The sequence below is a fragment of the Corvus kubaryi genome, unplaced genomic scaffold (assembly GCF_017639235.1).
Source record: "Corvus kubaryi isolate FWS band 111438036 unplaced genomic scaffold, C.kubaryi_AGA036_p1.0 70, whole genome shotgun sequence".
In the NCBI taxonomy this organism is placed as follows: domain Eukaryota; kingdom Metazoa; phylum Chordata; class Aves; order Passeriformes; family Corvidae; genus Corvus; species Corvus kubaryi.
The window spans coordinates 372,097-387,136 of NW_024582058.1; the positions used below are offsets into that span (position 1 = coordinate 372,097).

Below are 15,040 nucleotides of genomic sequence, written 5' to 3' on the forward strand. Positions count from 1 at the left end.
TCCTACATAATAGGAACAAAAATGAATTTTGTTCAATTTCACTAAATGGATATACTGCCAAAAAACCACTACAATGACATAATGTCCAATAGATATATACAAGATATAAAATACAGTCTATACTAAAACTTAATTACTGTATAATGCATCATGTAATATAAACGTGTTGTGTTTACAGTAAGTACTATGTGTAGTGTAAGATTTATTATATTATGTTTCATTGTGTAATGTATTGTATCTTGCTAGTGACATTTACTAGACAAACAGTGTAGTATGACATAATTCCTATATGGTATGACACAAATACAATATATGATATAAAGGAGTAGTATACAATGGAATATTATAGCATAGGGATTATATACTACATAATATAGAGTGTTCTGTTGTGTGCAGCTATATCCCAAATTACATTTATCCTATATAAAGTACCACTATTGTGTTAGTGTATATGTAGCTACATTTATATTGAATATTAAATATTATATAGTTTATATGTTATCTATAATATGTGGTCTAAACCACAGTATTTGTAGTAGACTGCTGGTATGTATTATCTCCGTGTTAGATGATATCTAGATGGTTTAGTTTATGTAATACAAAATACTTTGTATGCAAATATTGACTTTGTTACAGCTTTTACATGTGTTTAGGGATTATATAAACCCAAGTTTGATCTAACGCATTTTCTAAAGAGCACACATTTTATCTAATTAAATTAGGTATAGTACACATACAGTATATAATAATATACACTATATGGTCTGAAACACATTAACTACCCATCTGCTATATATAGTTTATAGTAAATACAGATTATATACTGCATAAAAATTGTTTTGGCTGAGGGAAAGAGGTAAGCAGTGTCTCCTCAGCACCTGGCCTCTCATTTCACTTTTCTGTGAAAAAAATAAACACACCCTGCTCTGGTGTGGAGGTGCTGTGAGTCACTGCACAGAGAAGGGATTTTTAATTTCATGGTGTCCATTTGTGTGCTTCTGGATTTGTGGGTCTCTGCTGCTTGTTTCAACTGTCTTGTGATTTGATCTCTCCTTTTCTGTTTCTGCTTTTATTTCAAAACTAATTTCCTGACTTGCTGTTGGGATATAGTTTAAAAATATATTAAAATCTTATAATTTAGGCTTACATTTCCCATCCAGAAGGACACTTCTACCAAGCAGGTGCTTGGAAACTGCTGTGAAATAAGTAGGACTGGGAAGTACAGAGCACAGACCAAAGAGGCTCCCTGGCATCTGCAGCAGCCAGTGGCAGCACTGCTACAGACTTGCACTGGAAATTGTTTATAAAAGCTTGTTCCATTTCTTCCTGGGGAAAACCAGGAAGATCTTGGTGACTATTTTTAATAGGTGAAGTGTGTCTAGTGGCAAATGCCAACCATGTTTTCCAACATCAACCAAGCACATGGACTTACATTCTTCTACCAAGGAGTGGATGATGCTCAACAGGGTTCAACTGGAGGAAAATGTCACCTGTGTAATGTAAATAGAGGTACACTCCCAAACCACGAGCCCTGAGCTGCCACCAGATGGAGCAGCCTCCCCGAGTACCTCCTCCAACATCTGTGTTGTCATCAGTAATCTTTTTGGTTTTCTTTTTTTTTTTTTCCTGAAGGAATTCATTATGATAAATATTTTATCAGTGAATTTTGAAACAATTAATAGTGATTTGACATTTACTTTAAGGAGCTGCTGATAATTCTAGTGGAATGAGAAATTAGGGTATTTAAATGTCTCTGGACACTTTTACTTCAGTAAAAAAGGAGAAAAAAAGCCCAACCCCAAGACTAATTAAAATCCCAAAGCAGAGTTTTTACCTTACAAATAGACCAAGGTCATAAGGACCCCTTCAGAAGCTGCTGTGTGAGGGGGCTAGGAAGAGGAATTAAAGCCAATTTAAAGCATACATGTAACCCTCTGAGGAGATTCACATGGAAATCCTGAAAGGTAACCCAATTTCTCTTGGAGACTCTGAGAAGCGGATTAGGGAAATTGGTAATTGGGCCTCTGTTTCTGTAGATGTAGATTGACATCTAATGTAATCAGCTCCACAAAACACTTTCCCAGGCACAAATCCCCACTTTAACACCTTCCCTTTCAGTGCTTGTTTAGAAATCTGTCAAGATGACTCTCCTAATCCACATCATTTGGAAAAACATCCATCTCTGTGAGGATCTGTGCCACTTCAAACACATGCTCTTCTTCATACTCCAAAGGCACGGAGGACTGGAAGTTGTGCCAGTCAAGAAGAGTGGGATGGACAGTACTTTCTCCTAGCTAAGAAGGCAATTTATTTGTTCTCCCTTTAAACACACACACTGTTGCAGCAGAAAAAGGCTACAGCGTGGGTAAAGTAGGTACCTCCACTGCTGTACAGTTCTGGAGATAAAGTGAAAACAGCTGAAGCCAGTGAGAATCACAGCTATTGCTGGTATTTATCTCTCTCAGGTTAGCTCAGACCATATATACATTTGGGGCCTGCATCCAGCAAAAAGGCAGACATTCCCTACTGCCATGCATCTCCTATACCTTGTCCTCTTCCACTTGGCAGTCCAAGGGTTGCATGCAAGGAAAGGTGAGATTCCAGAGAACGAAGCCATTTCTTGCAGAGTGTTGAACCCACACAGCCAACTCCCTCACTTAAAGCCTTGGATGAGAAGAGTAAGGCTGGGTCAGTACACACAGTTCAGCTATGTCAGTCTCATGGGAAGAAAAAAAGCTACTTTTGCGATTTTTGAAGTATCCTCTACCTACCCATTTTTTAAATAAGTGATGGTAGAAAGGACTGATAACATCTAGCATACATAATTCTCTATTATACCTGTGGAGTATTATACTCCATATATATGGAATATTCTTTGACAGATAACAGATGCTGGGATTTAGTGCAACAGGACACTTTTTGTAACATCTCTTGTGCAGCAATGGGACCAGCCAAGACACTTTTTCCCCTTTGAGCTTCAAAATCTTCTAAAAATCCCCCCTGCCAGGAGGTATCTGGTTCTTACAAGAATCCACCAAATGACAAATTTTAGTGAGGATCTAGCTGTAGGTGTTGCGGATGGCACATCCAAACTTAAATGTCCTTCATGGACAACCAAAATGACCTCTGCACCATTGACTTGGTGAGGAGGTAATAAACACGGGAGTGGCATTGCCTTGTCTTCAGGACAAGCTTTATTAACACTTTGCTTTAACAAGGTAGTATGAAGGCATCAGTTCTTTAAGTTACAAGGAAAGTAATGAGACTCAGATGGGTTCATCATGTAAATGACAAAGTAACAAAAAAGGCCTATGTTAACCCATATAACTGCTAGACCATCTATTAGAAGACATTTTGCAAGCAACATTCTACATTTCTTTGCATTGAAGTAAAAACATATTTTTTGGTCAAGAAAATTACTTTTTTAGATTTTTACACTTTTTTAAAACTTATATCACAAATGTCAGGGTAAGGCAAATCCTGGATGAATAATATGATAAAAATCCCTATTCCTCGAGAAAATAGATCCACATACTCTGTTAAATTTTGTAATTTTAAAAGCAAAGCCAGCATGCACTGCATATAGAGAAAACTCTTATTTTTTTTAAATACAATTTCATTCAAGTCCTAAAGCAGAACAGCGTTAATTCAAAGAGAGGCTTTCTCAGTGCTTTATAGAAAGAGTGACAATTAGCTACAGTGACCCATTATTACAGACTATGTCTAAGTATTACCTTTGGATGTCATCATGGGAGCAGTCACCAGCCTGAGGAATATCATGCCTAATGGTAGGGGTGAGCACTTTCAGACACAGGAGAAACAACAATCAAGCAGAGCCTCTTACGCTGAATGCAAACATAAGCACCCAAAGGCTGCTACTTCCTTTATGCCACCTTCTGTGAATACATTTTGAGTTTAAACCAAAATCCTTGACATAAATACCAGTGATTCTCCATCTAATGCTTGCTCTTCTACAAAACCAGCTTGTTACTTTTCTGCATCTCCAGAAGAACATCAGAGACTGACTGCATGGACTATTATTAACACAGCTGAGAACTCATGCTGCCAAAGTATACTCACTTTATGAGTAGTGAAAAATGCCAACAACTCAAACCAAAACCAAGCCAAAGGAACACAGATATAAACAAGGCTGCAAATAGTACAGTAAGGACTTAATCTAGTCATAGGTTTCCTTGCTTTACACTTTCTGGAATTCATGCCTTGCTGACACATCATTGGGCAAATGGTTGTTTCGAAGACTCACTATTGTCTACCAAGGTTAAATAAAAAGCAAAATGAAATTACTGTCAGGGGCTAGAGGGTACCTAATATGATGCATCTTTGCAGCTAATTTTTTTCTTTAACTGCTAGTCAGTCTTCACAAGACATTTAAGGAATCTTTATCTCCTTCTGAATGATCACACTTCAGCATCCAGCCTCCTGTGGGGCTGTCCCTTTGGCTCCCTTGCTAAAACCAAAGTTGCTGAAAAAAGAGGGACATCTGATTCATGGCTAATGTTAATGTTGCCCATGGGGAAGCACGATCAAAACAGGTACAGCAGTACATTCAGGGGACTGGATAGTCTGTTGAAGTTATCACAGTTATACCATCCTCCTGATGTATTTATCTACTCCTGACCTACCTATTATGACAGCCTGTTTCAATCATAATAACCCAGTATGGAAAATACACGAAACACAAGGGACCACGCAGAAAAGTTCACATCCCAAAAGACATGTTCTGTCAAGCATGACCCCAAGGATGGGAAAGGAAAGCATCAGAGGCACCTCAAAGGGAACAAGGAGTCCTTTCAAGGGTATTTGGAGAGAAAAAGAGCCAGAGGAACTGTAGTTATCAACTATAGGTAATGTTAGCAAAATTCTCAAACTGATACATAGACTTAAATTAACTCATTTACTCTTACAATCAATCCAATTTGGAGTTGTGCATCCACTCCAGGTGATGAAGAAGCTCCTTGAGAGCCTCTCTGGCACTAGTCACACTTGGGTGAATATACCACTGGAGGCAGCACACAGAAATACGCTTCTGATCCCACCTCAAGCAAACATGCTGGAATCCCACAGAGAAGGGGAGTGTGTGTGGGGGGCTCCCTTTCTAGGGGCTGTACTCTATGTGTGTAATCCGATGCTTTTCCTGTTTTCCTTTCTAATCCTTGTTTCTCCTTGACACCCTTTTGAATTAACAAGCACTGACTGTTGTAGCCCATGTTAGGTATGCTTGGGTCCCCCTTGACTTCCTTTTACTCCAGCACAGGATTTATCATCGAAACTACTCTAGCTGGGATGAACCCAGATTACAGAAGGATAGAGATATGTCTACCTTTTTTTAAACTTTCTTTTTCTGGCCAAATATTAAATATCTATTCTATGATTCAGGAGTATTTGGGGTGAAAGAAAAAACCATAATCAATTATTTTTCCTAAAATGATCAAATTAGAATCAATTACTTTGCTTAAAATGATCAAATTATTCTTAGCAGCTCTTTAAAATACAATTTGTAGCACATCCCACTATGGACACAGGTTGTGTGCTCTTCCATCCAGTGTATTTTCTGTCTGTTTTGGTTACAGCACTTTTGGGAAATGTACATGGAAACCTTTTGCTCCTTTTCTACAAATTTCAGTGCAGCATTTGCTGGCAGAACAAGTGACATATGGAGAGACATTCAAATAACTGTTAATTGCTTTTTAAAAAAAATAAAAATTCATGCATATGCAGTGGAAAATGTAATGAGGGTTCACAAAAGCTGCTGTGTGAAGCTATTAAAGCCAGGAGCTGTATTTAAAGATGCCTCGAATGCACAGTCTTTCCAGCATAGAGGAAATGTCTGTTGCCTACCTGTACCCAAAGGTCGTACTTACAGCACTGGTTTTGAGATGTGCAGAACTAACTGGAAAAAGGAAGTTGGATTTGGGGTGCTGGCTGTTTGAGGCCGCATGTGTTATTCACATGTAAGGACATGGCACAGCATAGGCTGATCATGGGAAAGAAGATAATGATGCTAGAAAAGGGGTGGGCCCGGAAAGAGGCTACTGATGGTATGATGCAGGAGGAAAAGAGACCCAGTGTAAGCGAGGGACTCACATTTCAGAAGAAACTGTTGTAAATGCAGGGTTAATTGCAAAACATCATTACACCTGGGAAGTTATGATTCTTTCCAACAGGCTTACAGAACGAAATGGAACGAAGAACAAAGAGAAATTAAAGCAAAGACTCATTCCCTCAAAAGCTACCCCCCTCCCAACCCACTGATCTTCTCTGTGTGCTCTTTTCGGCCAAGAATGATGCTGTAGGATGTCAGTGCCTTCCCGTAGGGTTTCCTTGGGTCTCTCCTCTCCTGCATCCTTCCTTCACTACAGCAGTGGAGAGAAAAGTGGAAAAAAACAGTAAAATTTTCAAATGTCTGCACAGAACCCAGGTCTCATGTTTCCAGCAACAGATGCCTACAGTTTCTTTTTTTTGTCCAATGTGTGTGTGTGACACAGCTTATATATAACAGCTAATATTGGGTGAGCAAATTATCTGTGCTTATCAGGGTGTCTTGGTTTTCCATAGCACCATCAAGCACCAGCTTGATACCAGAGACCCCCAGCTCTGGCAGGTACTTTGGTGATACAAACAACACATTAAAGTACAAAAAATAGCAAGTGCATGGACCTCCTTGACTCCAAAAAGACCCATGTGAGATTCTCTGAAGCTTAACAGGCTGATCAATCCTCCCTGGGGATTGCTCTTAGTAATTAAAACAGTAGCAATGGAGTTAGGATGACTTTGACAGAGAGTTGCAATGAATTTGATGACTGCTTCTAATCCTGTGCATGCCATTGAACTGCTGAGCAAGACATGGTGTGCCCAGGATCCGGCCCCTTTGCATCAGAAAGGTGCCTGCAAAGCCACATATTGCAGTGGAAGTGAAGAGATTTATTAATTGATTGCTAATTCATGAGCAAAAATTACTCCAGCCCTAAACATTCACAGATAATAATTTCTATGGGAAAATGCAGCATGAGACACAGACTTCTTAAGGGCTACATGAAAAGTGTAATATTCAAATAAATGTCTTTAAACAGAGGAAGGATATTAACATATTGATGTATTTTTAACTTAAGGATTTCATTATTTCCTCTTTTTCTGATTGAACAAGAAGCTAAGGGAGGGGGAGGAAGAGTTATGGACACTGTACTTTAATTAGTATTTTGAGGGTGCATCCTATTTTTACTTCAGTACTTTTTAAACGGGACACCATCAGGGCTACTTCTCACTCCAGCAGTATAGTAGCACATCACCTGTATGCTGATAAGGACCAAGAGTCACTAATTCAGTAATAAGACCTTGTGTTTTAAAACTCTGTGTTACAGCTGCCTCCACTGTATAGCTTGCTCTTGTGCTACATGAAACCCCATTACAAGGATAAATATAGCATGTTGCTGTTGATGATACTGGTATTTCTCAAAAACCCTACACCAAAGGAAGCAGTGTGCACTGAAAGCTACTTCTGAGGGAGAAATGGCTACTACTTCTTTTTGTTAACGAAGAGCCTTGGACTTCTGTCTTCCCACTACATTATTCATTTTAGTCTAGAGGAAATGCTGTTTGTGCCTATGAAAAACACTGCCTCGACAACTACCACTGCTCCAGCCACAGCACTATCATTTAGTGTGTAAAGCCAAAAAAAAAGCTCCAAAAGGCAGCAGAGCTCCAGAAGGTAGCTCTCTGACTTTGGCTTGTTTTTCAGTGGTATTGCTGAAGAGACTTTAGGTACTGGAGAGCCAAGGGCAAAAAACCCCTTATCATGTGACCCTTTTGTTCCCAGAACACAGCTCATACAGAATTGAGCTTGGTTCCAACCAATATAAATTGCCTGTCATTTTCCAAAGCAATGACAAAAATTGTTTGGTCAGTTATTCTTCTGTTCCTTATCTCAGTGCTGTTTTGCCCTCTGATGATCTAAGACCATGCGCTACCTAAACCCATTACAGCTGCAGATTGCAGCTGTAATATTTGCTTGACAAATCAAGTCTTTCTTTTTATGATGAAATACGGGCCATATTAGACATCCTTTGTATTCTGACTTCCTATTTTTTATTTTTTAAGTTTGGTGAATTTTAACTTTAATTCAGGTGTTTTTAAAGCAAGTTTTCATACAGAAACTGTATGGAAAAATAGGGGAGAAAAAATAGTTGTAAAGATCTTACCTGTTACTTAAGCTTTCCGCTCTGTTTCCATTTGATCGTTTATACTTTCAACTTGACTATTCACTTCAGCTGAAAAAGAAATGAGATGGTCATTAGACTCTATTAATGATACTCGTTAAGTTTATCATGTGGAGTAATAACTGCCTCTAAACCAAAAGGGACATTTATTGCATTAAGAAATCTCTTAAGTCATTGAGTAGGTCTCTTAGAGGACCCATCCTAATCTGGAGTTCCCTGGACAACATGACAAACAGTCCTGCAAGGATGCAGGCTTTAGCATCACTAGAAAGGCAAGCCTCTGGCTCTAGATTTTCTCTTTGGTCCACATCCATCCAGTCTGACTTTGGCACCCAACCAAGGAGTCCAGATCAAGGTCATAATGACCTTCATCTCTCTCTGTAGGCCACAGGCAGAGATATAGGTATTGCCAAAGAGTGATACAGAGTTTTGCTGGACTAAGTGGCCTTGACCCTCAGACTCAAATCTTGACCCTCTGATTCAAACACTGCCTTCTGACAAAGTCCCTAGTAGGACTCAGGGTTGAGCCATAGGATGAACACAGATCCACTTCCATAGAAAAATAGAATAATTTAGGTTGGAAAAAGACCCTTAAGATCATTGAGTCCAACCAAAAAACCTAGCACTACCAAGTGCCACTAAACCATGTCCCTAAATTGCAGGAGTCAAGCTGTGACACTTTTGACGCTGTCTCAGTTACAGAGATGCTGCTTCCCGAAGTTCTTGAACTGCAAATTGCTGGAACCTAGGGGAGGATTTAGAGGCAATGTTGCTATACTCCTACAATAATGGTTTGTTAGTGTAGGGTCCACTTACAAAGCCAACCTTATTTTCATTTAAAATTACAAAAAAAAACCCCAAAAAACCCCGAAAAAAATTAAATAGAAGGCTTAAACTCACTTCACCATGACATTTGTCAAAACTATCATCTAAACTATGGCAGGTATGATTGGTTGTGAGGCTAAACATAAATACCTGCAGTTTTAAGACTATTATCTAGTATTCTGCACTGAATTTGAATGAAGCCATTTTTATTAAAACAATTTTTTTCTTTCTTTACCCTTGCTTTGTGTCGTGGTATCACCTGCAGATTACAAGTCATTTGACTTGGGTGACAGGAAAAAACCTCAAACATGAGTAGAAGATTTGGAAATTAAGGTAAGATGGGAGAGAGGAAGGAAAAAAACCCCAAATCAATAACAATGCTACTTCCAGTCAGGCAGTACGATCTCTTTTCTGAATCAATATCATGTCAATGTACCTGTTAGGGTTTTGATGAATTATTTGTAAATTATTCATATAAATCATCCATATGCAGAGCAGATACTGTAATGGCTTCCTGGATGTATGTGATGAATAATAAGAAGAGTATCTTCTCCTGATTACAGAGCTCTGATGCGCATCACATTTAGCAAGCTTGTGTTCTTTACCACATTTGCATAGCAAAGACAGGATGCTTAATAAAAAAATCACTGAAGGAAGGCTGCTGCATACTGACAACAGCATCCTCTCCCAGCCTCATTATGCTGGACAGCTTCACTGGCAGTTATTTGTTGAAAATACCGTCAGCCTTCACTCATGTTCTACAGAAACCTCTTGCAAAATAAATCTGGACTTGGAACCTGTGATTAGGCTCTGTCAGCATCCCAGTTGAACTTCTTCCTGTGTGTTTGTGACCGAGCTTGGCTCTTTGCATGAGCTCTAGTAGGGACAGGAAGGTCTGACTGAAGGATAGGCTTCTGCAGACCACTGAGTGAACCCCAACATATGCCACTATGAGGCCACCCACAAAATTCTCTCTGTTTAGCCAGAAAACAACACAGCAGCGAAGCACATAGCACAAGAACACATGGAAGAACTGCCACCAGGTATGGTGGGGATGTGACTCACAGTCCTTGCTGCCTCCCAGCATGAGGTGGTGTCAGGATGGCATCATTAGCCCTGGGTGTTCTACATCCAATCACCTCACAAGCCAAAATGGGACTTCTCCCCAGTAAACAAGGTTTTTAGAGGTGTTAAACTGCTAATTCACTTTAGCGGTCTTGTGGCACCTCCCCATCATATGTTACATCATCCAACAACTCAGAGAAGCACCTGGAGTGCAAAGAGGTGCACGTCTCCTAAATTCAGTTTTACCTGCACCTCCTTCTGCACCTTCATGGATGGCCTTTTATGCCAGAAATAGACATCTCTGTATGATGGATGTCGACATTCTCTGTCTGGTTTTTCTTAAATTTTGAGCTGTTGGGGGCCAAAACTATCAGCTCTCAAATGATGACCAGGCAGGGATTTCTCCCCCAAAAGCAAGAAAGTTCCTTCCAAGAGGAGAAGGAATAACCCAGCAAATAATTCCCATCCCTCACAGCACTGCCGTTGCTGCTGACCTGGGGGATGTGCTTTGGCAGTGCAGCATTATTCCTCATCCTAGCAAGACAGCTATGTGCTGAAAGGTCAGCTAGCCAGGAGTGACAGCACAGCATCTATGTGGAGAAGACAGTCAAATGGGAGACCTGGAGAGCCAAGTAAAAGTCGTCTGTAAGAGAGTGAGTGCATTTCTTTAGCCCAGGATATTATGCCATAGGCCTGGACAGCAGATGACACCAAAATACTAGTGTTTTGATTTAAATCAGGATGCATCTTTCCACGGGCTTGAAATAAAAAAGGTGATTCACCCCATTGTGAAACGTTTGATCTGACTAATACCAGCTGGAAACGAAAAACTGCCTTAGTAGTCTCTACAGCTTTGGTGGTATAAAGAGAAAGAAGAAAAAAAAAAAAGAAAGAAAAAGAAAGGGACAAAGAAAAAATAATGAAAAAAAAAGAAAGAAAAAGAAGGCTGCTGTCAGGGAAATGCCATCTAAGAGCCCAATCACCAAAGGTGGGGTTTGCCGTCATTAAAAAAAAAAAACAACGAATCAGCAAATCTCTCCTGGGTACAAGAAATTTAATATCCAGGGGTCTTTGCTCTGGGGGCTGATGGAAACAGGCAGGACAAATATGTGTCTGTACACACGGCCCTGTCCAGGCTACAGATGCACCTTCTGACAGTTTTCCTGATGGAGAATCAAGCCCAGGTTTCAAATAATAGTAATTTCTCAAATATTTATCACTTTCATGGACCTGCCCACTGGATGAACCAATATCGAAATCCACCTAAGCTGTCTAAACTCCGCATCTCTAATGCACTTTTCGCTGTGCCATTGTACATGAAATTAAACCACAAGAGCTAGGCTGCCAAGGGGGATGCGGTGATATATGCTTGTGCTTTCAGCTGTGAAGCAATAAGATCTTCTGGGGTAGAAAGAAGACCAGAGAAAGAAATAGGCAATTTACATAAAAATTACTGTCAAAGGGAATGAGTTTGATCCTTCCTCTCTTTTTTTTTTTTTAAACATGCAGTATATGTCCACAAGGAAAAACATCCTGTAATATAATCCTAATAGCAACTCAAGCTGTCTAGAAACAAAGATTTGCCTGACAAGTGAAGCACTTTTTGGCAGCCTAAGCAAACACCCTTTTCCTGTCCTTTCATATACCTTAGAAAGTTCAAAGAAAAGGAAGGTACAAAATGAGTCATATGCAGAAGACCCTACAAGACAAGCAAGATTTGAAACAGAGAAACCTATCAAGATCCTCATTTCGGAAACCACTAGCTGATCCTGCTGTCCTGTCCTATGGCACATGTTAAAACAGCTATGCAATTGCTTTCCTTTCCAGCCCAGAAATCCCTTAAGATACTTCTTTAGTAAATTTGGATTTGTTTTCACTAAGCAGCCCAAACTATCCCATGGATTCACAATTCAAATGTTTTAATGTGTTATGACTTTTGGGTTTGTTTGTTCAAAGGATGAGTCAAGAAGGCTGCTTTGGCTTTATTCTGCACTTCTACTAGTAATAGCATAATCTCTAGTATTTTTTAAAAGAAGAAAATTCATTATGCACACTTTCTTTTCCTGTGCTTGGAAACTTTGTTACAGGCCAGTATCTAATCAGTCACCAATTCAAATGCTGCAGCACAATCTGACATCAGAGAAAGGAAATCAACATCAGATTCTTCGTGTAATAGCAAAAAGAATATAATTGGTTTGTCTTTGAGATGTTAAAAAGTGTGCCTTCAATTTATATTATGGCAATGTTGAGGAGGTTAAAGAAAGAGTTAAAAAATAGCCTTCACTACAGAGAGGAGTCTATGGGTATAAAATGAGGATTGGACCCCCAGTCCCAAACCCACTGCTGTTTGGGGCACTAAAAAAGCCCCTTCACGTAAAACCCAAAAAAACCCTGTATGTAGCTCTGTTACGCTACAAGAACTGACCAAGACAAGTGATAAAAGGTCTGCCTCGCCAAAACCTAAGCACCAGTATGCCGATTCCTGCCACTATTTCTTTACACACAGGATAAATCAAGAAGGTCAATTATTTTTTTGTTTACAAGGATGTTACACACTGCAGATTTTGAGTAGCTTCCTAGTACTCGGCCCTTGCTGGAATTTGCCACAGAGATAGGTCATCAGCTCACTGAGGTCAATGTTGGAGGAATGTAATTTCCAAGTCAGGAATTTTGGGTTGATTATGTCCACAAACCTGGCTGGAACTGCTGTTGGGTCAATAAAATTGTGGTTGTTTTATTAACAGTAAAATTTCTAGTGAGAGAACGGTTACCAGACTGACCTATACATGGACACTGAAGGAGGAGGAAAGGAAATCAGAGCTGACCTAGAATGAGACTAACCCACAACTTCAGAGTGGTTATACTGCCAAACACTTCCCCCTTGATGGACCTGGACCCTAGAACAGAAATTTTCAGAAATATCTTCTGAGTGCAGTATTAAACCCCCAACCTCTTGGCCAATTCGATATCAAGACCCAAACTACCCTGGGTCTAAAATATTACTTAGTTAAAAGGCAGGCAGTGTGGAACACACCAACTGAACACATTAACCCAATTAACTCAAAAAGGAGGGCTACAGTGCTGAAAGTTACTTCCGCCAGACTCACAAGACAGTAGAAACTCTCAAAATTACTCAGTTGAAGAGATTATAAATATAACTCAATTTTTTTAGGAGGAAACATATAAACAAACTCCAGAAAGGCAATGCTAGGTATCAACTTCAGGACAGTACACAGAATCATAGAATGGTTTTGCTTGGAAAGGACTTTAAAGACCATCTAGTTACACTCCCCTCCCATGGGCAAGGAGACTTCCACCAGACCAAGTTGTTCCAAGCCCTCGCAAGCCTGGCCTTGAACACTTCCAGGAATGGGGCATCCACAGCTCTCTGGGCAACCTGTTCTACTGCCTTGCTATCCTCATAGTGAACAATTCCTTACTAATATCTAATCTAAACATGCCCTTTCTCAGTTTAAAGCCATTACCCTAAAAAATTAATTAAAAACAATAGAACAACATACCATCCTTATTTGAAACGTCTGCTGCTTGACTTGCAAGGTCAATTTTCATAGGCTCCACAGAAGTTTCCTCTTGCTCTTGTATCCCTATAATATAAGCCAAAGAAGGAGAAAAATCAATACTCACAGTACCTGATTGATGTCTAATTCTCAGACTCCTCATGCCTGGTTTTTTGTTTTCCTTCTGGCATGCTCTTACCTTTGTAGACTTCACTGCTGTATAGTGGCACCCACTAGAGAAGAGGACAGAGGATATAGGGGGAGGAACATGCTTTGAAAATAATTGCCTGAATATTTTTAGCAATTCATGCTCTTTTTAACTGGGATTGTTAAAACCACATCGTGGTGTGTGCTTCTGCCTCCCCACCATTCTTTTCTCATCACTTTTAGAGAATTCCTTCTGCTCATAAAATGAAATATATGATGGGGACTTACTCACTGTTATAAAGTTTCTCTAGCTAGCAGAAAGAAAATAAATACAGTGAAAAGTTCAAATATACTAGGTATTCAGACACAAACTAGAATATGAATGTAGGAAAATGCATTTTATCACTATAACTCAACATTTTTATCTCTTCTGCCTCAGGTTTGTCTGGAAGCTTGCATTCAAACTCTAACAATATTTGAAAAGGAAAAAAAAAAAGGATTTGCTGTTTTAGACAGAATTCTACTATTCTGCCATTGGCTAAGAAGCCAATTTTTATTTACATTCCATCATGCTACTTCTCTACTTTTGTAGCTGCTGTAAAGCCTTTGCACCCATCCTGTGACTGAACTACAGGATATCAGGTGACTGGTCACTAAGTGATCCAGGCATTTGGGTGGTTATAATGAGACAGCAGAGTATAGTAAGGACTCAGATATTTCAAAAACATTTTATTCCTGAACTGAAATAATGTACCCCTTCAGCAACACAGATTAAACCTTCACCACCTCTGAAAAACCTCCTTCTTTTTCCTGTGGAATTCTGAAGTGGGGTTTTAAAGTCCACTGGAGTGTACTACATTTATTTTGTCCATAAAAATGTATCTACCATTGAAAATTTCAGCCACTTTTCCTTCTAATTTTATCTGCAAGCCAATGGTGTCATGGGGAATTTAGTTTCCTCTCTTCTTGCTGTGACGGCAATGCTATTTTCATTGGCAACTTCTGGCACACTACCTATAGAGTCACAGAATCATGGAATTGTTAAGGTAGGAAAAGACCCCTATGATCAAGTCCAACTGTTAACCCAGCACTGCTACATACACCACCAAACCATGTCCTCAAGTGCCACATCCACTCATCTTCTGAACACTTTCAGGGCTGGGGATTCCACCACTTCCCTGGGCACCCTATTCCAATGCCTGACCTATGGTCCTACCAAGCTTGGGGGATGGATGACTTTACAGTGATGGA

General features: G+C 39.6%; 1 protein-coding gene across 1 annotated transcript in view; it reads right to left on the reverse strand.

Moving 5' to 3' along the window:
* Positions 1-3,176: 3,176 nt before the first annotated feature.
* The window catches only part of MACROD2 (mono-ADP ribosylhydrolase 2), an 877,989-nt gene continuing 866,125 nt past the window's right edge, over positions 3,177-15,040 (reverse strand). The window contains exons 17-19 of the mRNA XM_042049286.1: positions 13,646-13,729; positions 8,217-8,285; positions 3,177-6,374 (exon numbers count right to left, since the gene is read on the reverse strand). Of these exons, the coding sequence (XP_041905220.1) occupies positions 8,224-8,285; positions 13,646-13,729 (146 nt within the window). The 3' untranslated portion in view covers positions 3,177-6,374; positions 8,217-8,223. The remainder of the gene's footprint in view (positions 6,375-8,216; positions 8,286-13,645; positions 13,730-15,040) is intronic.